This window comes from Hippocampus bargibanti, linkage group LG10 (assembly GCF_051943395.1).
Source record: "Hippocampus bargibanti isolate YZ-2025 linkage group LG10, ASM5194339v1, whole genome shotgun sequence".
In the NCBI taxonomy this organism is placed as follows: Eukaryota; Metazoa; Chordata; class Actinopteri; order Syngnathiformes; family Syngnathidae; genus Hippocampus; species Hippocampus bargibanti.
The window spans coordinates 662,690-689,115 of NC_142743.1; the positions used below are offsets into that span (position 1 = coordinate 662,690).

Sequence of the window (26,426 nt, forward strand, 5' to 3'; positions counted from 1 at the left end):
GATTTAGGTTACTGTTTAGGGCAGAGGTGTCAAACTCAAGTCGTGGAGGGCTGCCATCCTGCATGTTTTCCAAGTCTCCCTGTTGCAGCATACTTGATTCAGGCTGCCGCAGAGCTCACTGATGATCTGATAATTTGAAACAGGTGTGTTGCAACAGGTAGACCTGGGAAACATGTAGAACAACGGCCGTCCAGGAACGACTTTTGACAACCTTGGTTTAGGGAGTTGATGGCTAAAAGGAAGAAGATTTTTAAGTGTCTGCCGGATTTGGTGCACATGGATTGTACGTAGTGCTTGCCTGAGGAGAGAAGCTAGAAGTGGTGGTGGGCAAACTGAAGGGGTCCAGTCGGATTTTCCGTGCCCTAGTCTTTGTTCTGGCGGTGTACATGTCTTCGCGAGTGGGTAATGGGTGCCAAGATGTTTTCCGCTTCTGCTGGGCCTTTTTCACAATAGAGTTGGTTTTGACCTCTCACTTCATGTCCTGGGTGTCATATCCTAATTGGCGTCAGGTGTGCGCCCCTCCCATACCTGCTCCTCCGGGCTCACGCTCCTGATCCCAATCCACGCCCTTGTCGCCTCACAGTACGCAGGTTGGTCCCCCTCTGCAGTCGTTGCCTCGCTTTTCTGTTTCGTCACTTTATGTTTGTTCCCTGCGTGTCTCAGTAAAGCCTCTTTTGAACATATTCCTGTCTCCATCGAGTATTTTGGATCCAGCTCTCCTTTTTGTCTGACGAGATCTGTTGCCACTCCTCGTTCGAGCGTGACACTGGGAGACTTGGATTCCCAAGAACTTGAAGGTCTTGACGGTCAATACACGATGGTTGGATAGTGTCATGGGCAGCTGTGGTGAAGAATTTTTCCTGAAGTCCATGATCATCTCTACCATCGTGAGCGTGTTTAGGTCTGGATTGTTTTGGATGGACAGAGTTCCAGCGACTCCACTCCTTGTTGGTAAGCAGACTCATCATTGGTCTCATCAAAGATGAGACCAATGATGGTTGTGTCATCTACGAACATTATGAATTTGACGGCTGGATGTGTTGAGCAGCAATCATTCGTGTTGAGGGTGAAGAAAAGTAAAGAAAGGACAGGTCCCTGCATGTTGATTATGTTCTTCTAAGCCTCACATGTTGTGAATGTCCTGTCAGGAAGCTGAAGATTGGAAGATCGTTGGATCGCACACACAGAGCTGAAGAGGTTTGAGGGTGAGGAGTTCCAGGATAATGCGGTTTAACGCAGAGCTGAAATCTACAAACAGGATCCGAGCATAGGTCCCTGTGCTGTCGAGATGCTCGAGGATATAGTGCATCCCCATGTTGACTTCATCCTCATCCTGTTTACCCGGTAGGAAAACTGAAGAAGGTCCAGTAAGGGTCCAGTGATGTTCTTTTTTGCGTTCAAAGGACTTCATGACATCAGAGCGGCTGGCCACTAGTCGTTCACTTCCAATGTTGCTGTTTCTTGGGAACTGGGATGATGGGATACTGAAGCAGGATGAGAGCTCATATAGATCCAGCAATCTGTTGAAGATTTGGGTGAAGACCATAGCCAGCTGGGCAGCGCAGACTTTCAGGCAGGAGGGTGGCACTCTGTGAGGTCTCGCAGATTTCTTGATCTTACACTGCTTGAAGAGTTGCCCCACACCCCATTTGTGTATCTGTAGGGCAGAGAGTGGTGGCAGGGTGTAGATACAGTAGTTTCTGGTAGATGTGGGAAATGGGTGTCTTTTTCGAAATGGCAAAAAAACGAGACCCTTGTTCGTTGTGCTAAGTTCATCCTGTCTACATGATATCTAATATTAAGCAGATTCTTTACTTACAGACAGTGTAGGTGTTCGAATAGCTGACATGTTTCGTCTGTAAGTAAAGAATCTGCTTAATATTAGAGACCCTTGTTGTTCACTGCTTGGGGGATGGTGACCAATAGTTTGTGACTGTTTTCAGGCCATTACACATATGACCAGAAAACAGTATTTTCACCCTCTCTGCATAGATTCTATTTGCAATATTAATTTCCTTTGTCAATTGGTTTCGGGGGTGCAACACCCTATCCCAACTTCAAAATACAGGTTTGTTCTCTTTTCTAAGTTGCCCAATCTTGGCAGTCAATGGTGGATTCTATTGTTGAAGGAACAGAAGGAATTTGTTGGTGCACACATGTCCTCACAGAAACTGATGTATGGTGCAACAGATTCTGTGTATTCATCCAGTGTGCCCGTTAAAGTTTCAGACACCCCGGTCAGTGCAGTCTTGGTATTCTTGTAGAGCTAGCGTTGCTTGGTCCATTTCTCATAGTCTTAACAGGTTTTACACATTTGAGTTCCTGTTTGTATGTAAGAATTAAGTGTGTTAGATAGTGCTCAGAAAGAATCACTGATGCACGGGCATCGATTGGGATGAACCTATACCTGTTGTGTGGCAGTGATCTAGAATGTTGTCTTCTCTGGTGAAACAATCAATGTGCTGCTTATATCTGGGAAGTTTGCGGTTAAAATGTGCTCTATTAAAATCACCCAAAATAATAAGGGGTGACGCTGAAATACATGTTTGGCTAATGTTTGTATCGTGGTGTTAGCATTAGCTTGTGGTGGAATGTAAACAGTTATGAGTATAAAGGAGGTGAACTCGTGGTCAGTAGAAGGCTTTCAGTTGACCAACAGCGACTCCAAGTCCAGGCTGACGTATGCGTCAAGCTTTGTGACATCAGTACATCATTCTTTGTTAATATAAAAGCAGATTCCACCACTTTTTGATTTCCCCGATTTCTCCCTCTCGTGATTGACTAGGAGTAGGTGGAAGTGATCGTGAGGACAGCTTAGAAGATCATCGATGTCTCCCCCCCCCCCCTTCAGGACATTTACAACACCCGCCTCACCTGCAGAGCCATCAGGATCGCTGGCGATCCCACCCGCCCCTCCCACAGCCTCTTCAGCCTGCTGCCATTGGGTAGGAGACTGCGGAGTCTCCGTGCCAAGACCAGCAGGCTCAAGGACAAGGACAGTTTTTGCCACCAGGCAGTCCGGAGACTCAACTCCCTCCCAGCCCTGCCCAGCCTGCCCATTCCCACTGCCACCCTCACCGAACTCTGAGGACACACTACATGCTGTACGATCATCCTGAACTCTATTTTTTATTCTTTCTCGTTTTTTCTGCAAGACCACACATCAACCACGTCAACCCTTTCTTGTTGTGCGTTTTTGCATTACTACATTACGTCACTTTATATACGTCACGACCTCACTTTACATATGTCACTATCTCACTTTACATACGTCACTACCTCACTTTCCATACGACACTCCCTCACTTTACATTCAGAAATTACATGTATTGTCTGTTGTCAATTGTATGTCTTTTTTAGCCATGTTATAAGTGCCTTGCACGCTGGGTCAGAGAGGACATTAATTTCATCTGTGCTGACTGCTGTATGTCATGCATATTAGCATATTTGACAATAAAGCTGATTTTGACTTTAATCCATCTTATTTAAAGCAGATTCTTTACTTACAGACAGTGTAGGTGTTCAGATACCTGATATGTTTCGTCGTCTACAAGTAAAGAATCTGCTTTAAATTAGATATCAAGTAGACAGGATGAACTTAGTACAACGTTTAATCCATCTTGTTTGGCATTGCTTGCTTCACTTGATATTGTTGTCATGACACTCATTCAAATGTGTCAGAATAGCCTGTGTGTGCGTGCCTAAAGTTGATAAAAGCTTCTTCCAAGGTGTCTTCTTCTTTTCCTTTCGGCTTTTCCCCTCAGGGGTCGCCACAGCGAATCAATGTCCTCCATCTATCCCGGTTTTGTGCTTCCTCTTCTCTCACACCAGCTACCATCATGTCCTCTTTGACCACATCCATAAAGCTCCTCTTCGGTCTTCCTCTCGGTCTCCTGCCTGGCAGTTCAAGGATCAGCATCCTTCTCCCCATATCGTCACTCTCTCTCCTCTGGACATGTCCAAACCATCTCAGTCTGGCCTCTCTGACTTTCTCTGCAAAGCCTCTAATATGAGTTGTCCCTCTAATGTACTCATTCCTGATCCTATCCAACCTGGTTCACTCCCAAAGAAAACCTCAACATCTTCAGCTCTGCTACCTCCAGCTCTGCTTCCTGTCTTTTCTTCAGTGGCACTGTCTCCAGTCCAAACATCATGGCTGGTCTCACCACTGTTTTATACACTTTTCCTTTCATCCTAGCTGAAACCCTTCTATAACACATTACACCTGACATTTTTCTCCAGCCGCTCCAGCCTGCCTGGACACGCTTCTTCACCTCTTTTCCACAGTCGCCATTTCTCTGGACAGTTGACCCCAAGTACTTAAAATCCTCCAACATCTTTATCTCTTCTCCCTGTAGCATCACTCTTGCACTTGGATCACTCTCATTCACACACATATATTCTGTCTTGCTGCGACTGATCTTCATTCCTCTCCTTTCCAGGGCGCTGTTCCTCTCCACATCTCTAGTTTCTCCGCCACCTGTTCCCTGTTCTCGCTACAGATCACAATGTCATCTGCAAACATCATGGTCCAAGGAGATTCTTGTCTAACATCGTCTGTCACCCTGTCCATCACCATAGCAAATAAGAAGGACCTTAGAGCTGACCCCTGGTGGAGTCCCACCTCCACCTTGAATTCCTCCGTCACACCGACAGCACACCTCACAACTGTCTTACAGTCGTGATACATGTCTTGCACCGCTCTGACATACTTTTCCGTCACTCCAGACTTCCTCATGCAATGCCACAGCTCTTCTCTGGGCACCCTGTCGTACGCTTTCTCCAGATCTACAAAGACACAATGCAATTCCTTCTGACCTTCTCTGTACTTCTCTATCAGCATTCTTAAAGCAAACATTGCATCTGTCGTACTCTTTTTTTGGCATGAAGCCATACTGCTGCTCACAAATGTTCACTTCTGCTCTTAGTTTAGCTTCAACTACTCTTTCCCAGAGTTTCATTGTATGGCTCATCAACTTTATTCCTCTGTAATTAGTACAACTCTGCACATCTCCTTTGTTCTTAAAAATGGGCACGAGTACACTTCATCTCCATTCTTCAGGCATCTGCTCACCACCAAAGATCTTGTTGAATAACCCAGTCAGGAACACCACCGCCACCTCTCCAAGACATTTCCATACCTCGATTGGTAAATCATCAGGCCCGAGTGCCTTTCCCCCCTTCATCCTCTTCAGCGCCCTCCTCACTTCATCCTTGCTAATGCTCGCTACGTCTTGGTCCACAACAGTCATGTCTTCTACTGTTTGTTCCTTCTCATTTTCCTCATTCATCAATTCTTCAAAGTACTCTTTCCATCTTGCCATCACACTACTGGCACATGTTAATACATTGCCATCTCTATCCTTAATCACCCCAACCTGCTGCAGGTCCTTAACATCTTTGTCTCTCTGTCTCGCCAGCCTGTAAAGATCAGTCTCACCTTCCTTGCTGTCCAGCCGAGCATACAAGTCATCATAGGCCTCTTGTTTGGCCTTTGCCACCTTTACTTTAACTGTGCGCTGCTTCTCCTTGTACTGCTGTCTACTCTCTTCCGTCCTCTCAGTATCCCACTTTTTCTCTGATCACCTCTTTCTCTGTATACACTCCTGCACCTCCCCATTCCACCACCAAGTCTCCTTATCTACCTTTCTTCCACTCGATACACCAAGTACTTTCCGACCTGTGTCTCTGATTATGTCCGCTGTAAAAGCTTCTTCCAAGGTGTAATTGTATATATTACAGTTGGGGGGTGCATCAAATTGTGTCCGGCACTTTTCAAATAAGTGTTGTGAAGGGTGCCTTACTCTGTCCCAGCAGTCTACGGGCAGTAGGCAGGGGGACACACTGAACCAGTTGCCAACCAATTGCAGGGCACATAGTGACGAACAACCATCCACGCTCACACTCACATGCCATGCACGTTTTTGGAATGTGGACTGTATGCCAGGGGAGAACATGAAGCTGTACACAGGAAGCCAAAGCCAAGATGAAACCCACGACCTCTGCACTTTGAGGTCGACGCGCTAACCACAGGTCTCCCAAGCCGCCCTTCAACACCGTTGGTAACATGAATTCCAAATAACTCCCTTTTAAACCTTTCTGTGAAGTAACGAGAGGAAATTCTTAGAAAATGATATATGTCGGTGCTGCTAAGGCACAGTATATTAAGATATAGCCACAAAATTACTGACCAAATTAAGGAAGGTCAGGTGAATATACGGATTTATAAGATAGAGAAAGGTAAGGAAGGTATGAATAATTATTATTCATGATTGTTAACCTTTAAACTACAATAGTTGGGTCTCTGAAATGTCTGCCCACCCACCTAGAGTGAAATTACATAACCAAGTCAAGCTTTTGTTCGCAGCCGATTTCCAAATCTGCTGTATGTCTGTGAGAGTTGTTGTGACTCCTGTGGCATACCACTGGTCTAATTTACATAATAACCACCCAAACATGGCACTTTCTATGACCTGGTTGCTTGGTTGGGGGGAACAAAGCCTTCCTTTCAAATCCCTGCTGTCTGAAATTGTCTGAAACAAGTTGTCAAATCCAAACGATAAACAGAGAAGCACTGAGATTTCTATGATGCAGAAACATCTTGCAACTCCAAATATAACATGTTCCCGAGCTAGAAATGTTCTTTGGACGTATTTTCAGTCTGCCACGGTGTGCTTACCTTGAAGTAGCTGCCACTTCGAATCATCGTAACATCTGGATTGTCGCTTCGCGTGTTGGAGTCCATTTTGTTATCCTGTACTTTTCATGTTGACAGTCTGCTTGATGGTGTGTGTTTACATCTGCATCAATGGGCGGGCCGGAGCTCTGAGGGTCACAGATACACCCGCACGCACACGTGACAACACACACGCACACACAATACTTCACTAATGGTGGAGGAGGAAGACATCGTCACCTTTTCCAGTTTGTAAGAGTCATTCAGCCTGAGTTGGCCTTTTTTCTTAACAGCCTATAATTATTCCACTTCTTTCACTTCAGTGTCTCCAACGGTTCTGCCACTTTGAATTCACAATTTCCTGTTCAGGTTTTCTGCTTCTTTGTATTTTTTTATACCCTTTCACTTCAAATATAGTTACAGTAAAGTCTCGTTATATCGATAGTCCCGGTTATATCGATACTATTTCTATGCACGCACAGAGAAAATTACATGCAAACAGGGTCGGATATATCGATAGTCCCGGTTATATCGATATTTTTTCGGACTCCCTTGAATATCGATATAACGAGACTTTACTGTACTTTTCATAGTCTCATCTTTTTAATTGATTTTCCCTTTTAGAAATTCCCGCTTCCTGCACAGTAGCTTTTCCTCACCCAGTCTTGCCACTCGAATGTATTTAGGGTATGTGCTTGGCTGAAACCCTTCCAAATAAAAAAAAAAGACTAACCCACACATACTGTGTCAGAGGTGCAAATGTCAAGGGGGAAAAGAAAAAACTGCGGCATGCGTGAAACTGAATCCAAGCATATAAAGGTCGGGTCAAGATTGAAGCAGACATGGAAACTATAAAATGGGCAGGATTAAGTTTGGACCAAAAATGAAGTGACTTTTGTCCAACAACTGCCCGAAGACAACAATCTCATCTGTTAGCAAGAGAACATTGATCATTTCGATTTCACTGCACACACTGTTATTCAAAAATCTGGGGTATGTAAAGGAACCCATTTTAAGACTGTATATTATTCTGTGTGTGTTTCCTATCAGCTGTTTTTGCCTTCCCCCACCTCCCATCCGTTCTGGCAAACCTTCACTTCTTTTTGCCTCCCCTAACTTCTTTCTCTCTCGTCAGGCTGAAATCATGACGTCAGTCCTTCTCTTCCTGGCAAAACATCTGAACCAGATATGCATGTGACTCACACAGGAAGAGCCCCCCCCACTCCACAGCAACCCCTTACCATTCCGGGAATGGATGTCTGTATATATATCTTTGCTCACCACGAGGAAACTTTAATTCAGCAACATGAAGACTGGAAGCACTTATTACAGTAATGAGATTGTTGCGTCCAAAAACACGAGACAACTTGCTTTGTCAACGATTTTATGCAACCGCCGTAAAAGGTGTGTGCAGTCGCCGAGCCACTGCTTTGCGACGCTGACGTGACCTTGTGTATGAGTATCATATACAGCCACGTGCAAAACATATCACTGTCTATATAAAAAATAGTATGTATAATAGGCATAAAACATTTCCAAGTGTTGTGATAGCATTGTGTGGAAAGGTTCCTCCGGACACTGGAGCTGTCTTCAGTTTGCGTCAGTTGGATAGGTAAGGCACCAGAAGTATTGTGAATAGGATTTCAAAATAAAACTGTTATTGGGAAGTGCGGTGTTAACTGTCTTAAAGGACAACCGACGTCTCCGGAAAAGTTGTGTCCATAATTTGTAAAATGGCTTCAAATGAATTTTACTGAGCGCATTTGACAAATATTCCACCGCATATAGCTATATTTTACGTTTTAAGACTCGCGCTGAATATTCCGGAAGTGTTGTTTTTGAGTTGGTGACGAGTCCACACCCTACGTCACTGAAGGAACGCCCCTGACCGAAAAAAGGACACATCGTAGCAGTCCTTCCATCACGTCAATGCATTTTGTTGTACTTGTTTGGTCTGAAAACTTTGTGCTGCACCAAAAAGAGGCAGAAGAGGGCGACAAAGCTCCGTGTAAGGCATTAATCAGCCTGTGGAAATGGGCTGATTAATTCCTTACACGGAGCTTTGTCGCCATTTTATGCCTCTTTTTTAGTGCTACATCCCTCCCCTCCCTATTGCCTCGAAATGGCACAGAATAAATTATTTAATCGATTGCAAACATGTATGCTTTCCTCTTCAGAACTATTTGAATCATATTCATAACTGGATGAGTAACAAGAAAGCATATTCCCTAAATCTGAAGCCATTGATTTGATTCTCCAGCATGGCAAGACGTCTTGGGGTGACGCCACGAACAAGGGGGCGGGACCTTCTGAAGTCTGGCCACTTCCGGGTTCTTTTTGCAGATTTTGGACACTTTAAGTCATTTTTATTGGTGTTTTGCATTTGACTAAAAATATATTGTGTGTTTTGGGTATTTTAGATGCTATAAAACATTTTTTCTGATGTCAGTTAGGAAACAAAAAAGTGATGTCGGTTGTCCTTTAAATTTGAATTATAATATTGTCAGAACCACTTGTGCACACGAGGGTCATATCCCAGTGGTCTTCGGGTAGTAACGACCTTCACATTCTTGTAAATTGGATTTTGAGCAAATACAATGTGAATATCATTGGAAGCAAGGGAAATCTTTTTTTATACAGGCAACGTCCGACTTACGACCAATCGTACTTATGACCACGACCGCCAGAACCGTTTTTTTTTTTTATTCTACGCCTGGCACGACAACGGCAACTTTGGCCAGCCAGCCAGCATCTCACTCTCGCATAGTAATCGTTCCATATGATGGCACCGGAGGGGGGAGGCGTGCCGCGGGCAGGACTAGAACCGAGGCGGGTGGGTGGCGGCGCTCGGGCGCACGGGACCGCCGCGACGAGAACGTGGGAGGGTAACAAAAACATCTGGCATTAGATCAGGGGTGTGTAAATGAATAGTAGAGAGTAGTTTAAGAGCACAGACTTGTGATTCCTTGCTCGAAGGCATACAGTGAAATGGGACACCGCACTCCCTTTCAAACTAACTTGATTGCTTTTTGCTGTAAACACAGAGTTAGCAGGACCAATTGGGTGCTATCGTCAATTTTCGGTCCGCACCAAGTGAAACAATGTATTTCAAGGCAGACTTAAAGGTATGGTTTTGTCACATCTACAGTATACGCAAAAATGGGAGAAACAGAAGGTGATCGAGGCCTTGAAAGCAACACGACGTTTGACGAAGCACATCTGAACAAATGTCAAAGTAATCCTTGCTTCGGCACCGCTGTATGAGACAACAGAGCAGAATCTGGGTCAGTGGTTCTGCCTGATTTCATCTGAACACACTGGCCTACGTTGTTTTGGATACACAGGAAAGCATTTATTTATTTATTTATTTGTTTATTTATTTTGGGGGTGTAAAGGAATTCCACTGCTTCCTTCCCTCAAGAACAAGAATAGCATGTCAGCATTCCCATGATCATCATCTTGAAATGTGCATGGTTCACCTCAAATTGACTGTATTTGTGCTCTCAGTGACACCTGGAACGTTTTCAAAGTGCTCACATACTATCCCAATTATCATAAATTTGAGGGGAACTGCAAAGTGACCATGAAACCTTTCAGTTGCGATAAAAAGACGAACACTCAAACTCAACTGGTTTGTTTCATTGTTTTTGTAATGAGACATTTTCTATTTTAATTGGATAATGGCAACTTTTGGTGCCATGTAGGATGTATGCTTGATCCATACCTCCATAAAGGTCATTTCTTCATGAAAAATCTTCCAAAAGCAACCAGGCTTAGCATTAATATTTATACTTTTCAATGAATACGTCTGTGTAAGCTTTCAGTCGTACAGTAGTGGCCCATCGATGAAAAGGTTTCTGCAGCCGACATCTGTACTTCTTTGAAGGTGTCGGACGTTTCACTTCTTATCCAAGATGCTTCTTCAGCGAACTAAAGTCTTAATGGTAGTATTATCAACGGTAATACTAGTGGGCCTCAATCGCCTGTACATATGCACCTAGAAGCTAGCAACCACTCATTTGACGACAATGAGGTTAAAATCTTAGCGAAAGAACATAGATGGTTTGAAAAGGGAGTAAAAGAAACGATTTTCATAAAACAGCTAAATTCTTCACTAAACCAATATAATGGTGGGAGGTTCAATTTGGATCGTTCATACAACAGCCTGCTGAGGCAGCATAGGATTAGTAATGCTAATGAGGTGATACCAGAGCAAATAGAGCAATCGGGCCAGTCGTTAGTCAGGACAATAGAAACAATCAGTGGAGCCGCAGGGAGTAGTCCTCTGCTCCCCCCAACCTGAGAGCAGATATATATATATATATATATATATATATATATATATATATATATATATATATATATATATATATATATATATATATATATATATGGCGGATACTACCAATAAGTCTTTAGTTTGCTGAAGAAGCATTTGGATAAAAAGCGAAACACCTTCAAAGAGATACAGATGACGGATGAAGAAACCTTTTCATCGACTTTTCAATGAAGCATTCCAGCATTCAGACATATATGCATTTACTTTACAAGTCAATACAGCTTAATTGCATATGCACGTCCGGCCCGTTTTAAGGATGCCGAAACGTGCAAGTCACATTGACGGCTCGTCAACCCAGTGCAACGTCATCTGGTGGCGTCAAATGTGTTCGCTTCTTGGCATCATACAGTACAGTTTAAGCACCACAACTCACAAGTGGACTCTTAACCTTCCATTTTCTGACTAATTTTCATCAATTACAACTTAACAAATTCTTATTTTGTTATATATATAGTAAGTTAATGATTCAAGGTAGATTTGGTGTGGCTTTGTTTCATGCAAATGTGAAATGGGATATGAAATCTTGGCCTGAGGAAAGCTTGGAAAGCAGGCGGTGGGCAGCAAACTCCAAAGAGTACAAACTTCTGTTTGGAACCTCACACTACAAGTTTTTTTTTTCCTTTTTTAAATAATGTCTTTCTCAAAAAGTTGTCATTATCCACATCGGGGGGATTGGGCCTTACAGCTATGATATGTAAACTATATTATGTCGCTTGATAGGATCTCACATGCCTTTATCCACAATAGCAGCAATGGCAATGGGATGTAGACCAAGACGTGGGTGTACAGTGAGACCTCAACTTACAAACTTTTCGTCTTACAAACTTCAAATTTATGAAAATTAAACCTTATAATAAGCACTATTTTCATAATACACACCCACCACGGCTGGCGAACTGATCTTCGGCGGAAGCACACGACCGAACAGCACCAGAGGTTAAGTTACCAACAGTCCTTATGGAAGGTGACTCTCCTTCCATAAGCCATCAACGACCATCAAAAAGGTAAATAAAACTTTATTTTACAGTAGTTTATTTCTTTAATTACAGTCCTCATGTAATGTGCCTCTCTTTCCAAACAGCAATTCCCTTTGACCTTCGACCTCCAACGCCATTCCATCAAGCCATAAATGACCATCACAAATGTAAATAAAGTGACTTTATTATACGGTGCAGTGTATTTCTTTCATTACAATACAATAGCACATTTATTGTACATAGAATAAGGTGTGTTGTATGTAATTTTAAGGCTTATTTAGTTGAAAAGTATATTTTATGGAAACCCGGGAACGGATTATTCCCATTTTAATGGTTTCCTGTGGGATTTTTTTTTGAGACACACACTTTTCGCCTTACACACTCTGTCTGGGAACCAATTAAGTTCGTAAGTTGAGGTCTCACTGTACTTATTTTGGCACTGAAAAGGGGGCATTCAAGAGACACTGATTGATTTACAGTTTGCTGCACACATGACTGATACAATCAAAATTGAATGACCGTTCATTTTCCTAAGAAAAATAGACGATTTTGTCAAATTTAAGTTGACGCAACTGTTTTCGTGAGTGATGGTGGGCCAGATATGCATATTTGTGTTCAATCTGCCCCTGCGCATTTTGGAATGTGGAAGGAAAGCCCTGGCAGTGTCGGGGAGAATATGCCAAGTCCACACAGGAAGGCTGGAGCCTGAATCAAACCTGGAGCCTCTGCAACTGAGAAGTCGACGAGCGAACTAGTCCATCACCAGGCCACCCGGGAAAGTAATCCAAGATAAAAAAAAAGAAACAACCAAGTACAAAGAGCCGAAAATTGAATTCCGTGTGCTTAGTGATTTCCAAAGTCAAGTGGCATCCACAAAAGTTTCAGACAGGTTCAGACAGAAGTGAAGTGGTGGAACAAAAGGGAGGAGCGATGATATCACGCCATGGCCACAAACATTCTTCTCAAAGACACTCGCTCAAATTGTACTTTTTGTGATAAATAAAAAAATAGCGTGGTCCGTTGTAAGTAATCAAAACGGTGTCCGAAGACGGATGGGATAGGCTCCGGCACCTTCTGCGACCATAATGAGGATGAAGCTGTTTGGGAAATTGACGGATATGTCTAAATTGCCTGCGCGTTTAATGGCAAAAAGTGCACACACGATGCCCAAATCCACCGCAAGGAATCACTCGTTTTGACCTCGACGTCAAAAAAAAAATAAACTTTTTCTGAGCGTCATCCGACTGTAAACTACATTGCATGATGAATATGAGCGATGAAACCGGCCTTTGTTGTGTCTCACAAAAATATTACTCACATTTCGGAAGGGTCCTCATAAGTCCTTTTGTCTGACATTCGTCAGCCGGTGCAGAATGTTTTCGAATCTCCTCTTTTCAATTCGCCGACGCCGGACGTCTGCGGGATTCACCAGAAGTGTTTACAAAGGCGCTGACTCACACACGCTTGCATACTTTCCAGCAGACGTCCTCGTTTTTTCTGTCGACATCAGAAAAAAAAAACAGTTACTTCTTGTCGGTGTCCCGTCAAGATTCGTGGCCATAATGTGACGAGACTCACGCCTTGCTTGCACAAAAAAAATGTTTTTTTTTTTGTCGCTCATCACTTTTCATGTCCAATACATTTAACCGACCGACGTTTTGTCCTATCCTACCCTCTTGTGGTGGAGGAACAGAAAGATGCCTTATTCCCCCCCCCCCAAAACGCCACCGGAATGTAAAACGAGGCACATATCTACGAAACTTTCTACTGCTCAGGAGAAAATGTGAAACCGCTCCTAACAACTCTGGAAATGAATAAAAATAAATGTATGACTATCCAAGTAGGTTAACAACATAAATGTTATGACACAAGCAACACAGTGCTATATTTGCCAAAAAACTGCAGCATACAGTACAGATGCGCGTGTACAGTATATACATTGTATAGTGTAATGTCTGGTGTTTGTGATTTGCATGTTTGATTGCTGGATTTGTTGAAAGAGCAAGACTTCAAAAAAAAAACTATCGTGCAGGTATAAGAAAAGCATATTGTTATATGTATCTGTATTTCATCAACATAAGGTGGCTGTGCTATTTACAGTACAAGATTCCAGTTTTTTTTCATTCACATGTGATTATTAAGAAGCCTGACAGCCAGTGACGTGCAGTCAGGGGAGGCAGTCATGTCATCATGGAAAGATCAAATGAGAAAATAAATTAAACAGTTCTATTTATTTAGTGATTTGTACTTCAAATGTCTTTTCCATGTAACTTCACCATTGTTGGATTTGTTTTCAAAATTGCTGAATTTTCACATTTATCGTTCAAATACGAAGTAGAGACGAGCGGTGAGGCAGCAGCCGGCTGAGCCTCACCGTGGATTGTGCATTCACTATGCTAACTGTGCTGGCTTGCTCTGCAGTGAGACCGCATTGCTGTCCCTCTGCATATCGCGTTTAAGTGTTCAAACACGTTTCTACACTACATTTCTACACTTTAGCTGGTGTATATAATGTCGAGTCACTTTACATTATAAACGCTGTACTACAGTGTTTATTTTACCTGTAATGTATTCAGAACTGTTGACTGTACAGCTCAATTATAAATGTTATACTTAACTTTTAGTGTCATTTTATATAGACACATTTGACGCGTGGTAGGTGTGGTGGTAGGTGTGGTTGTAAGTCGCGCCGGTCGTAAGTTGTCTGTTACCGGTAAATAAATAAATAAAACTGAATTTCCCTTTGGCTTTTCCCTTCAGGGGTCGCCACAGCGAATCAGTGTCCTCCATATTCAGAGGTTTGATTCGCACGTTTGTTTTGGCCAAGCTTTTACGTCGTGTGCCTTTCTTGACACGACACCCTGTATTTATCCGGGCTTGGGACCGGCACAATAAGACACTCGCCTGTGTCCCCTTGTGGCTACAGAACAAGCAAATCTATGAATTTAATAAAAATGAAGATGCATTCAAGTTGTCCCCTAAACTCGTTTTTTGCCGCGGGCCATGTTGTAGTTCCGGTTTCCTCTCAAAGGCAAGTAACAATGTTTAATCCTCTCCACATACAGTATTACATATAGTGCGTGCGACCAATTAATAACTAATTTTCAAATTTTAAGTCAAAAATAATTCTTGTTATTGTGACTTACATATGACAATAAGAAATTTTGGTTCGTACTTTAGAAAGCATCACGGAATTCCACAAGTTTGATTTGCTTTCACGGGCCGAATAAAGTGCTTTCGCGGGCCGGATTTGGTCCACGCACCTTGACTTTGACATTTGTGGTCCAATGTGTCGAGCTTCAACTATACAATGAAGCTCATCAGATTCCATAAAACTTTACACACAAATGATTTCAGATATTATTTTGAGGAAGAGAATGACGTCTTTTTCAAGCAAAACAAAGTCAACAAAGACTTATTTTTATTTCTGATCGTGTGACGTTACACATTTGGAAAAGCTCTCACGTGAACAATGGAAATCATCGTATAATAATAATCATATTCAATAATTCAAGCACATTAAATGGAATTACACCGGCCATACAAAAATCTCAGTGATTTCATGATTCTGTAATATCTAAATATATTCAAATGCATCAATGGTTGATTTTCATTATTACTGTCATTCACACTGAAATACACTTTGTGCCCTTGTCTTTGAAGAATGAACTCTTTCTGTTTAAAGTTGCAAGTGATGACCATTTTCAGCACAATTCTGAGCTGTGACGCTGCCTTCTGACCCTCGGGAAATTTGCCATTCAGAATTAGATATGTTGCAGCGAGTGGAGAGCGGTAGTCTATTGCGATGTTAGCCGAGCAACAAGCAGGGCACCCATTCACCGAGTGTTTGATGCTCTTGTACTTCGGCACTGCACCAAATTGCTTAGATTAGAATGATGTTACTGTTGAAGGCAAACTCGATGAAATCATGCCACTATTGAAGGCACATCTGTTTAAAATCAAGGAGTGTTTTTGTGGACACTGTAAATTATGCTGAACCACCAGGGATTGAAAATCAAATGACAAAAAAACGAGTCCATCACATAATTGTCTGGCATTTAGTCTGACCTGATCCCACAACAAAAAAAAAATCTTCACTGAAAAATGTAAAGAAACTGTGCCGATATGAGCAGTTCCATGTCATCTTTGTGACTTTGTTTGCACCAAATTGTTCCAGTCTCGTCAGTCTGATCATGGAGGACATGAGCCGGATATCGACCTTTATTGGTGGAAGTGGCGACTGCTGACTCCAAAAAAAGGGACAGTCGTGATCAGCTTTGGGGTGGAGAATCAAGTCTTTTCCTGAGGAAACTGAATATGAGGTCATCTCATCTGCACGTGAGAACACAAAACATAAAAAAACACATCAACGAAAACTTAAGTTTCTTCCTTTGTCAAATGTTAAATATGTTGAGAAAGCGTTTGAACTATTACGTGACGATTTTGCCGTACTCCCTGGGATGGAGCCTATGCCGGCCTAAATTATCACTCATTTTATAGCATAAGAGCATTATTGAGATATCAAAAGACAACCGACGTCTCCGGACACGTTGTGTCCATAATTTGTAAAATGGCTTCAAATGACTTCTACTGGGCGTATTTTAATAAGATTCCACCGCATATAGCTACTATATTTTACGTTTTAAGACTCGCGCTGAATATTCAGGAAGTCTTGTTTTTGAGTTGTTGACGAGTCCGTACGTGACGTCTCTAAAGGACCGCCCCTTGACCGTAAAAAAGACGCATTGTAATGTCCTTCCATCACGTCAATGTATTTTGCTGTACTGTTTGGTTTTGAAAACCTTGTGTTGCACCCAAAAGCCGCCAGAAGAGGGAGTCCAAGCTCCATGGAAGGAATTTATCAGCCTGTAGAAACGGGATGATTCATTCCTCACAGCAGCGGTGGCCATTTTTGGGTGTGACATTCCCCCCTGCCCGTTTACCTCAAAATGACACAGAATACATTCTTTAATCGATTGCAAACATGTATGCTTTCCTCTTCAGAACTATTTGAATCATATTCAGAACTGGATGTGAGCAATGCAAGACGTCTTGGTGTGACGTCACGAACTGGGGCGGGACTTTCGGAAAATGCTCAATTCGCAGCTCAATTTTTTGCAGATAGATTTTGGACACTTTAAGTCATTTTTATTGGTGTTTTGCATTTGACTCAAAATATCAGCCTGCGTGTTTTGGCTATTTTAGACGCCATCACACGTTTTTCTGATGTCAGTTAGGAAACAAAAAAGTGACGTCGGTTGTCCTTTAATGTTAAATGTGTTTTTGTGTGTGTTCATTAAAATAACATTTGTGCTTTGTTTTAAAAAATCTCCATGGCATGTAAAAATAAAATAAATGCACTAAAGTTCTTTACAACCTTTTTTTTCACGTGTCAACTCCTTCGTGCACCCTGTAACCAGAGAACATGATAAGGTTCCTACTGTAGTAACCGCTGTCCCTCAAAGGGCAAAATACAAAAATACATTGGAGGACACTGATTTGCTGTGGCGACCCCTTGAAGGGAAAAGCCCAAAGGAAAAGAAGACATTGTGTGTTTTTTAAACTACGGTGATACCTCGGTTCTCGACCATAAATCGAAAAGCGATTTGTTCGAACACCGAAACCACCTCTTTGCTCCTGTCACTTGCGAGTTGACAGCGGGGGGCGGGGCTGCCTCTCCCGGCCGCCCTCTACCTGCTGTCAATTCTTTAATCACGGACACGGGGCATTTATACGGTTCGCGATCACCTCGCCAATGCCGGATGATTGACTCACCTCGCCACCGTACCTGGACTCTTCCTTCGATGCGCGAGTGTATCCGGTCCGAGGTATTTTCCCTGCGTCCCGTAAATTTATATCATCTTCCGGGATTGCGTAATTTTGCACCCTCGTGTGCCATTTGTTTTTGCCGTAGTAAGCGGGTCAGATCACACCCTGCCTTCTTACTCGCTGTGTTTTCTTTTATTTGTGAATAAACATCCTGCTTGGGTAGTACATCTCTGCCTCCTGCTTTGGGATGCCAAACATTCCACTACGTTCCGACGAGTCAGCTGCCGTCACTCTCGCTCGGAACGTGACAGCTTCGGATGACTCGGCTACAGGATGTTCTTTTCTCTTAAAATATCTATCCAATGACACTTGCACTCACTTCCAGGGTCACATCACTAGATTTCACAGCCTCCTTATTCTTTAATATCGTACTGATCGTAGATTTCGCCATGCTGTATTCCCTCGCCAGATCAGACACTTGCACACCTCCTTCATATTTTGCGATTAGTTCTTTCTTAAATGCAATAGTTGTACGCACTACTTTTCTTTTGTCACTTGTAGCAGCACTTACTTTCTTTGGAGGCATGATTAGGGGCTAAAACTCTTCGTACACCTATATTAAATGCTAGAGCAAAACGCAGCATATCTGCAAGCGACAACAGTTGGTCATGGAGAGACGATACACCTGTGCGCCGCTCAGCTCCCCACCCTCGCATACGCACTCACGCGTCGTATTGACGTTCGAACACCGATTGGTGTTCGAACTACGAAGCAAGAATATCTCGAATATTTTGTTCGAACTGCGATTTGTTCAAACTGTGATGCGTTCGAGAACCGAGGTACCACTGTACTAATGAAATAGGGATTGGTTTTGTCACCAGGGACATTTTTTGATAATTCAGAAAAAAAATACAAAAATCAGTCAATGTGTATTACGCCCAATGTAGGAGAACAACCATGGAACGTACCTAATTATTGTACGGCTTACAAAATTGCTTCTGGTCTTATGCAAATTGAAACAGTGCAGAAAATATGAGACAACTATCAAGGAAAGGCCACACTGCTCATGGTTGAGTCATAAAAAGACAAACTTTAAGAGCCCTTCATTTTTAGGTTTGGATAAAAAGCACAGACGTAAGTCTTCAAGGACAACCGACACCATTTTTTTGTTTCCTAACTGACATCAGAAAAACGTTTTATAGCATCTAAAATAACCAAAACACGAAGGCTGATATTTTGAGTCAAATGCAAAACACCAATAAAAATGAGTTAAAGTATCCCAAAACTACTTCAAAATGACCTCGGAGATGCCGAGTTTCAGAAGGTCCCGCCCCCTTGTTCGTGATGTCACACCAGGATGTCTTGCCTTGCTCTAGAACAGGCATGGGCAAACTACGGCCCGCGGGCCACATACGGCCCATTAGGCTTTTTAATCCGGCCCGCCGAACCTGCCCAAATTATAGTAAAAACAGTGTCTGAAATTCATGACAAAGTTAGCGGACAACAGGGCAGATAACTGAAAAGTTGCCTGCCCCATTTTTCACAACTTGAAGCACAATAAGACAACTAATCACACTAAAAAACATTGTCACAAAGTATAAAGTTTTTTTTTTTTTAATCAAGAATGTACCTATTACAAATGCTACCTTTACGGTAAATGTGCATGGCCAGATTTTGCTGCAGTAGTCGATTGTCATTGAGGTGCACAATGCAACGTTTGCGTTGCTTCCTACTAAGCCCCTTTCATAAGTCTCACGTACACTTTACAGTCACGGTTTAATGTAAATTTACGTTTTGTAGCGTCACATATGTTGTTAGCTGTTGTTCTTCTGGTCTGAGGTTCTGTGCATCTATTTTGGAAAATGACATGCAATTGCACGACTTTATAACGCTTGCGAAAGTCCGGAAGAAAGCAGCAGACTTCTGATTGGCTGCCGTGCCGAGTATGCAAATTTCAACTGCAGGTAGTCTATGTCTGTGTGCTCGGCGACGGTACACGTGTATTGTTTGCGCGTGAAGGCGAGAGCGTCAGTGAGGAGTTTGTTGAGCGTGCGGTCAGGACAAACCATCTATGATTTGGCGGACTTTAACACAAGTAGGTATTATTGAGCTTGAATATTTTGTTGTGTAATAATATGTTTTGAATGTTGAAAGTGATTCCATTTTTCAAGAAATGTTGATTTCTTTAACTTTGCCCCTTCGATGCAAATTTATTAAAAACGGACGCAATCTTGATCAATCACAGTGCACATGTTATTTTAATCTATTTCCATTTCCTCCTCCAAATATCTGCGAAATAGTATGTAAACGCCATATTCCTTGAGACAAATTTATTCACTGATCAGGGATATTTTTCACATTTGAAAGACAGTTCATAAATTGGGTTCTTACTGTGCTATGAGGTTTGTACACACTACATTTAAAGGACAACCGGCACCATTTTTTTGTGTTTCCCACTGACATCAGAAAAACGTTTTATAGCATCTAAAATACCCAAAACAGGCAGGCTGATATTTTTAGTTAAATGAAAAACACCAATAAAAATGATGACTTCAAAATGAATCCGGAAATGGCCAGTTTCAGAAGGTCCCACCCCCCTGTTCGTGACGTCACGGCAACATGTCTTGCCTTGCTCGAGAATCAAAACAATGGCTTCAGATTCAGAGAAGATGTTTTCTTGTTACTCATCCAGTTATGAATATGATTCAAATAGTTCTGAAGAGGAAAGCATACATGTTTGCAATTGATTCAAGGAGTCCTCCCATATCAATTCGAGCCGTCAATGACAGCAATGTAGCACCCCGAAAATGCACAAGATTGCGCCCAAGCTCCGTTACAAATGGGCTGATTTGTCAGCTGGGAATTTGTGTCAGCGAATATCAAATAGTTGTCTTGGTGCATCACACAACAATTCACCATGGCGTTATTTATGCGTTTTCCTTCTAATTTCGCCATCAACACGGATCAACGCGAAGTTTTTCAGACCAAACAAAGTACCCAAAATGCATTGTGTGTCGCTTTCTCGGTCAGGGGGGCTCCAGACGTCACGTCACGTCAGGCATCGTCATCAATTCGAAAACAAGACTTTGTGAATATTCAGCGCGAGTCTTAAAACGTAAAATCTAGCTATATGCCGTGGAATCTTTGTAAAATACGCTCAGTACAAATCGTTTGAAGTGACTTTACAAATTATGGACACAACTTGTCCGAGGGCGTCGGCTGTCCTTTAAATTTGTCAAATCCAAAATGTTGACAGTCCTCCTTACACGGGGCAATAGTTCTTTGTGCACGCTGGCCTGCTGGCACACATTTCTGCAACGCTCCTGTGCCAGCTGTCAGACTTGAAAACGCCTTATATAATTCATACTCCAAGTCTTGGGGCACAACATGCACTTAAGAATTACAGGGCACCCTGCTTTAAAAGTTTAAAGGTCCTTTCATAGAACTTTGTATGTAACGGAAACTCAATTATTTGGGTCAGCAAGTCATTTTTGTTTTATTTTTTATAGAAGGTCAGAAGGTTTGGCTGCATTGTGTGTGTGTGTGTGTGTGTGTGCGTGTGTGTGTGTGTGTGTGTGTGTGTGTGTGTGTGTGTGCGTGTGTGTGCGTGTGTGTGTGTGTGTGTGTGTGTGTGTGTGTGTGTGTGTGTGTGTGTGTGTGTGTGCGCGTGCGTGCGTGTGTGTGTGCGCGTATCTGCCTACCACACTCAGTCTAGAAATTTATGGCTCCCTTTCAGACGACACGTCACCCTCTGCGCCACTACTCCCATTAGTGTCCTGTCGGGGACGGAGGGCGCTCTTCTCCCGACTTGACTCAGAGGGTCCCTTGGAACGTGTCTTTTCTTTCCTTTGTTGTTGCTTCTCCTGCTTGGACAACTAAAGATGGAAGTGCTCAATTATTTATGTTCATTAATCTCAACACATCACAAATAAACAAACACATTAATATATGAATAAATATAAAAAATATCTTACATGACTTAAATTTAAGTAACAAAATAATTCTCAATGAAATAGAAGAAATTTATAAAAGGGCTCAGGAATGATGTGCATGCGTGCATTATATAGATCAGTTTTTTTTTTTGTTTTTTTTTGGGGGGGGGCAGCTGCCAACTTCTGAAACCAGAAGAGCCTGGTACGCCTTTGTGGAGAGAAAGGATTCTGCCGTGATTCTAATTTGCAATGAAACAATATCATTGATGAAATGATGCGAATGTCACTGGCACTTTGACAAGCCCCATGCATCAATATCCTCTGTGAGTGATAGCAAAAAGCAAGCGTGCAAGCTACTGAGCACTATGCAGGCTAGCTAGCAGTAACGTCACGTATGGACCCGGCAAGTGGACTTTCATTGGGGAAGTTTGGCTGGATTTTTACCAATTACAAGGAACAGAAACTATTCATATTTATGGTGAGTACGATCACAAAGTTATTTTAAATGACACATTTTGAAATTTTGTTGAAATGTGTGCGCGTGCGTCTGCGTCTGCGTGTGTGCGTGTGCGTGTGTGTGTGTGTGTATGTGTGTGTGTGCGCGTGTGTGTGTGTGTGTGTGTGTGTGTGGTTGTGTGGCTGTCACTTGCTTGTATGTAAAACAATACATGTGTAGCTTTCAACATTCGGTACCTGACGGGGGTCTGAAGAAACAGGAGGTGAGGTCAGTTCAATGGTCACAGGACCATCATTTTGAATTTGTAAACTCATGGAGGCCCCAAACTTTCCATCTATAACACAAGGCAAATACGTAAACACGTAGGCAACACAAACATATAAATAAACAAATACAGGTAACATCCGAGTTCCGTTCCGACAAACCGCTATAAGTCAAACGGTCGTAAATCGAAAAGCATTCAAAATGGCCGACGCGAGGTTTCTACGACAGACTAGTGTACAATGTCAATCTGTTGTTTTTAAAGAACGTTTTCTATTGAATAAATTCTTTAATCGATTGCAAACATGTAAGCTTTCTTCTTCAGAACTATTTGAATCATATTCATAACTGGATGTGTAACAAGAAAGCATATTCTCCGAATCTGAAGCCATTGTTTGGATTCTCCAGCAATGCAAGACGTATTGGCGTGACGTCACGAACTGGGGGCGGGACTTTCTGAAAAGGCCCAATTCGCAGCTCAATTTTGTTGCAGATTTTGGACACTTGAAGTCATTTTTGGTGTTTTGCATTTGAATAAAAATATCATACTGCGTGCTTTGGGTATTTCAGATGCGATAAAACGTTTTTCTGATGTCAGTTAGGAAACAAAAAAGTGACATCGGTTGTCCTTTAAGCAATACTTGTAATTTCATCATTTATTAAGAATATGTACAGAATTATATCATGAAACACATGTACGATATAACATGTTAAACTACATAAATAAACATGTTTGAAAAAAAAAACATGGTGTATGATTATTTTGTAAGGGAAAATACGACAGTTTGTAAGGGCATGGAGCCGTGGAGGTTGACAGGTATGTGACAGCCCACCCCAGTGGACGACTACAAGTACCGGTATATAAGAGAAAAATAATACAGGGATGTGAATGATACTGAATAATACAGCGAAGCTGAATGGGATACTTATTTTGATGTGATGTAAAACTATTACTTTTCCTGCATCATGTTCGCAATGTTTTGACTATTTTTGAGGAAGAAAAGGCAGCACATTAAAGAAGACTGACTTCTTTCTGCTCCATTTCATACTAGATTGGAGAAGATTTGTAGTTAATATACAGTAAAGTCTCGTTATATCGATATCAGATATATCGATAGTCCCGGTTATATCGATACTATTTCTATGCACGCACGGAGCAAATTACATGCAAACAGGATCGGATATATCGATAGTCCCGGTTATATCGATATTTTTTCGGACTCCCTTGAATATCGATATAACGAGACTTTACTGTATATTGTTTTATGAATGAAACAACTAAATGAAGAGAACAAAACAAAGTTATGTGTAATTATTATTTCAGTCGATGAAAAAGTCGAGTGGTTAACACGTCGACTTCACGGCGCAGAGGTCATGGTTCAATGCCCGCTCGGGCCTCCCTGTGTGGAGTTTGCATGTTCTCTCTAGGCCCGCGTAGGTTTTCTCCGGGTCCTCCGGTTTTCTACCACATTCCAATAACATGCATTGCGGGCTGTTTGAACACTCCAAACCGACCCGAGGTGCGAGTGTGAGAGTGAATGTTTTTCGTTTTGTTTCTTTGTGCCCTGCGATTGGCTGACAACAGATTCAGGGTGTCCCCCGGTTACCGCCCAAAGACAGCTGGGATAGGCTCCAGCATCCCCCGCGACTCGAGTAAGGAATAAGCGGTTCATAAAACGAATGAATGAACAGATGAATGAAAAAGCTGATGTCTGTAATTTATTTAGACTGGGAGGCTCCCATAATTTTGACCCCGCTGAATGAATGTGTGTGTAAATGCTCAGAGGTGAAGACTTTTCAGCCATTTCTGATCTTTGACCATTTAGTCTGTACTGCCAAATCAAAAAATACCATACGAAAGTGTCATGAGTTGACCCACCTTGTTTCCTAATGCGCTGCGCATTAGGAAACACCCAGTGGTTAACACTTGTTCAAAGATGTAATGTCAAACTGTATGAGAACATACCGAGTGAATGTGTCATGATTCGACCCACCTTTAACCAGTTCAGGCTTGTAGGCACTCCTCATCTTCTCCAGGATGCTGGCATAGAAAGGTTGGGCCAATTCTGCGGGCATCGCCAAGTGGAAGTCCGGCTTGTTGCCTTTCAATACGCACTGCAATGTAAACTGGCTCACACAAAGCACCTCATAGTCCCGGTCCATGACACTTTTGTTCCAAGCCCGACCATTCTCGTCGTCAAACAGCCGCAGGTTCAGGATCTTGCGTATGCTGCAAGCAAATCATACATGCAGATACATCTGTGAAATGTAGGCCACAAAAGAACCGGCATATCTTCAAATCCCATTTTAAAACCTACTTATTTAAAATCTGTGAAGTATCAGAATAAGAAAGCCTTTAATCGTCCCACAATGGAGAAATTTGCCATTGTTTTGCCTCTTCTTTTTTGTATCTGTGGGTTTATTGTGCTTGCATTGTGATTGTAGTGTCCTAGAGAGCTTTGAAAGGTGCTTATAAATAACATGTATTATTATTATTATTATTATTATTATGAGCCATCTAGGAAAAACACATTTACCTCTTGATTTCTTCTTCTTCTTCATCAATGCATTCAATAAACAGTAGGAGTTGTTCGGAAAATGTGATCTTAAATGGAATTACTTGAGTGTCTTTCTATCATGTTCATGCACACTTCGCAATGTTTTCCTGGTTTTCCCTCATCATGGATTTTATTAATTGTTCGCACTTTCCGTAATGTTTCACATTTTCCTTTATTCGTCAATGATTGGTCATTGCATCAAAAGGAATACCTTTTTTATATTATGGCAAATGTCTTGGCCACAACTACGATGTAAGTATTGGCCGAGAAAGGATCGATTGCAGACAACGTTTTCATTTCGTGATCCAAGCCGATAGTGTGAGAAGTATCAACTCGGAATCTGTCAAACACTTACATGTACTCGGCATCGGTGTGGGTGTCGTCCACCGATATACCGATCAACACACACAAGCCCCGTCCGATTGAACTGATCAGATCGTCTCCCACTGCAGGAAAAAGGAGCAAAGAGTTGATGAATGCTTCAACTGCTCCTGAGTGTGAGTGAACGCCAAAGCTTGAAGGGGTAACAGTTATTCGGGCAAACTTTCAGTTTTCACATGATACATTAGTTCTGCAGTGGTATTCATATTTAGTGACCAACTCCGAGGTTTACATTTAGCCCTACCTTTAATATGTAGACGTGATATTTGCCTTAAGTACAACAGTATGAAGTGGCTCCAAATGCTACCCCAGCTATTGTTGTTAGCTTAACGTGCGTTCAAGACCATATTGGTTGATCGGTACCTCAGCATAACCGATTCGCTTAAGCACATCACATACTTTCAAATCATGGAAAGTGTTCACCTGTCACAGACGCCCTTGTAACTCTTTGGATGATCGCTTTCATTTTGGTTAGCGGGTTGTTTCTCAGCACCCTGGTACACCGAAGACATACACGTACAACGGGAAATAGAATGGACTTTGTCCCCCTCTACAGATTCTTTTCCGGAGTTTCACTTTCACTTACGTGACATGACAATCCGGTGCTTGACAGCAGTTTGCTTTCACCTCGGGTGACCGCAAACGCCGTTTCAGCATTTATTATTTGTTAAGGAGGCAACGACAAATGCATACAAGTCGGGCCTGAATCTATTACCATTATAGTGTATTGGCTTTCGATGAAAAGGTTTCTTCAGCCGTCATCTGGACTTCTTTGAAGGTGTCGGACGTTTCGCTTCTTATCCAAGAAACTTCGTCAGCAAACTAAAGTCTTACTGGTAGTTTAGGCCATATATATATATATATATATATATATAAAACCCTACTGTCCAGACATGGCGGTGCCGGACACTGCTATGATAGGTCCCTGCTCTCAGGTTGGGGGGAGCAGAGGACCACTGATTGTTCCTATCGGTCTAACGACTGGCCTCAGTATTCCTAATCCTATTTTGCCCAAGTAGGCTGTTGTACGAACGATCCAAATTGAACCCCACTCCACCAAACCGGTTTAATGAAAG

At 42.2% G+C, this 26,426-nt stretch overlaps 2 protein-coding genes across 6 annotated transcripts in view; both read right to left on the reverse strand.

Annotated features, from left to right (window-relative positions):
- rin2b (Ras and Rab interactor 2b) overlaps window positions 1–13,563 on the reverse strand; it is a 59,019-nt gene extending 45,456 nt beyond the window's left edge. For all 5 annotated transcript variants that reach the window (XR_016116144.1, XR_016116145.1, XM_089005505.1 and 2 more), the window contains exons 1-2: window positions 13,311–13,563; window positions 6,680–6,825 (exon numbers count right to left, since the gene is read on the reverse strand). Coding sequence is in view for 3 of the 5 variants with exons in the window: in XM_089005505.1 (XP_088861631.1) it covers window positions 6,680–6,745 (66 nt within the window). In the remaining 2 variants the exon portion in view is untranslated. The remainder of the gene's footprint in view (window positions 1–6,679; window positions 6,826–13,310) is intronic.
- A 1,828-nt stretch (window positions 13,564–15,391) lies between these two features.
- dtd1 (D-aminoacyl-tRNA deacylase 1) lies at window positions 15,392–25,917 on the reverse strand. Its single transcript, XM_089006043.1, has 6 exons — window positions 25,774–25,917; window positions 25,325–25,415; window positions 24,406–24,641; window positions 22,387–22,484; window positions 21,463–21,636; window positions 15,392–16,324 (listed from the first exon to the last, which is right to left on the reverse strand). The coding sequence occupies exons 1-5, from the start codon at window positions 25,814–25,816 to the stop codon at window positions 21,481–21,483; spliced, it is 624 nt and encodes a 207-aa protein (XP_088862169.1). The 5' UTR covers window positions 25,817–25,917; the 3' UTR covers window positions 15,392–16,324; window positions 21,463–21,480.
- Window positions 25,918–26,426: the final 509 nt, after the last annotated feature.

Excerpts from the sequence above, each read along its gene's own strand:
- dtd1 (XM_089006043.1), bottom strand. The coding sequence starts at position 25,816 with ATGAAAGCGATCATCCAAAGAGTTACAAGGGCGTCTGTGACAG. Across the intron at positions 25,416-25,773 it reads TACAAGGGCGTCTGTGACAG|TGGGAGACGATCTGATCAGT; the intron begins GTGAACACTTTC and ends TTTTTCCTGCAG. Across the intron at positions 22,485-24,405 it reads CAAGCCTGAACTGGTTAAAG|ATGGAAAGTTTGGGGCCTCC; the intron begins GTGGGTCGAATC and ends CTTGTGTTATAG.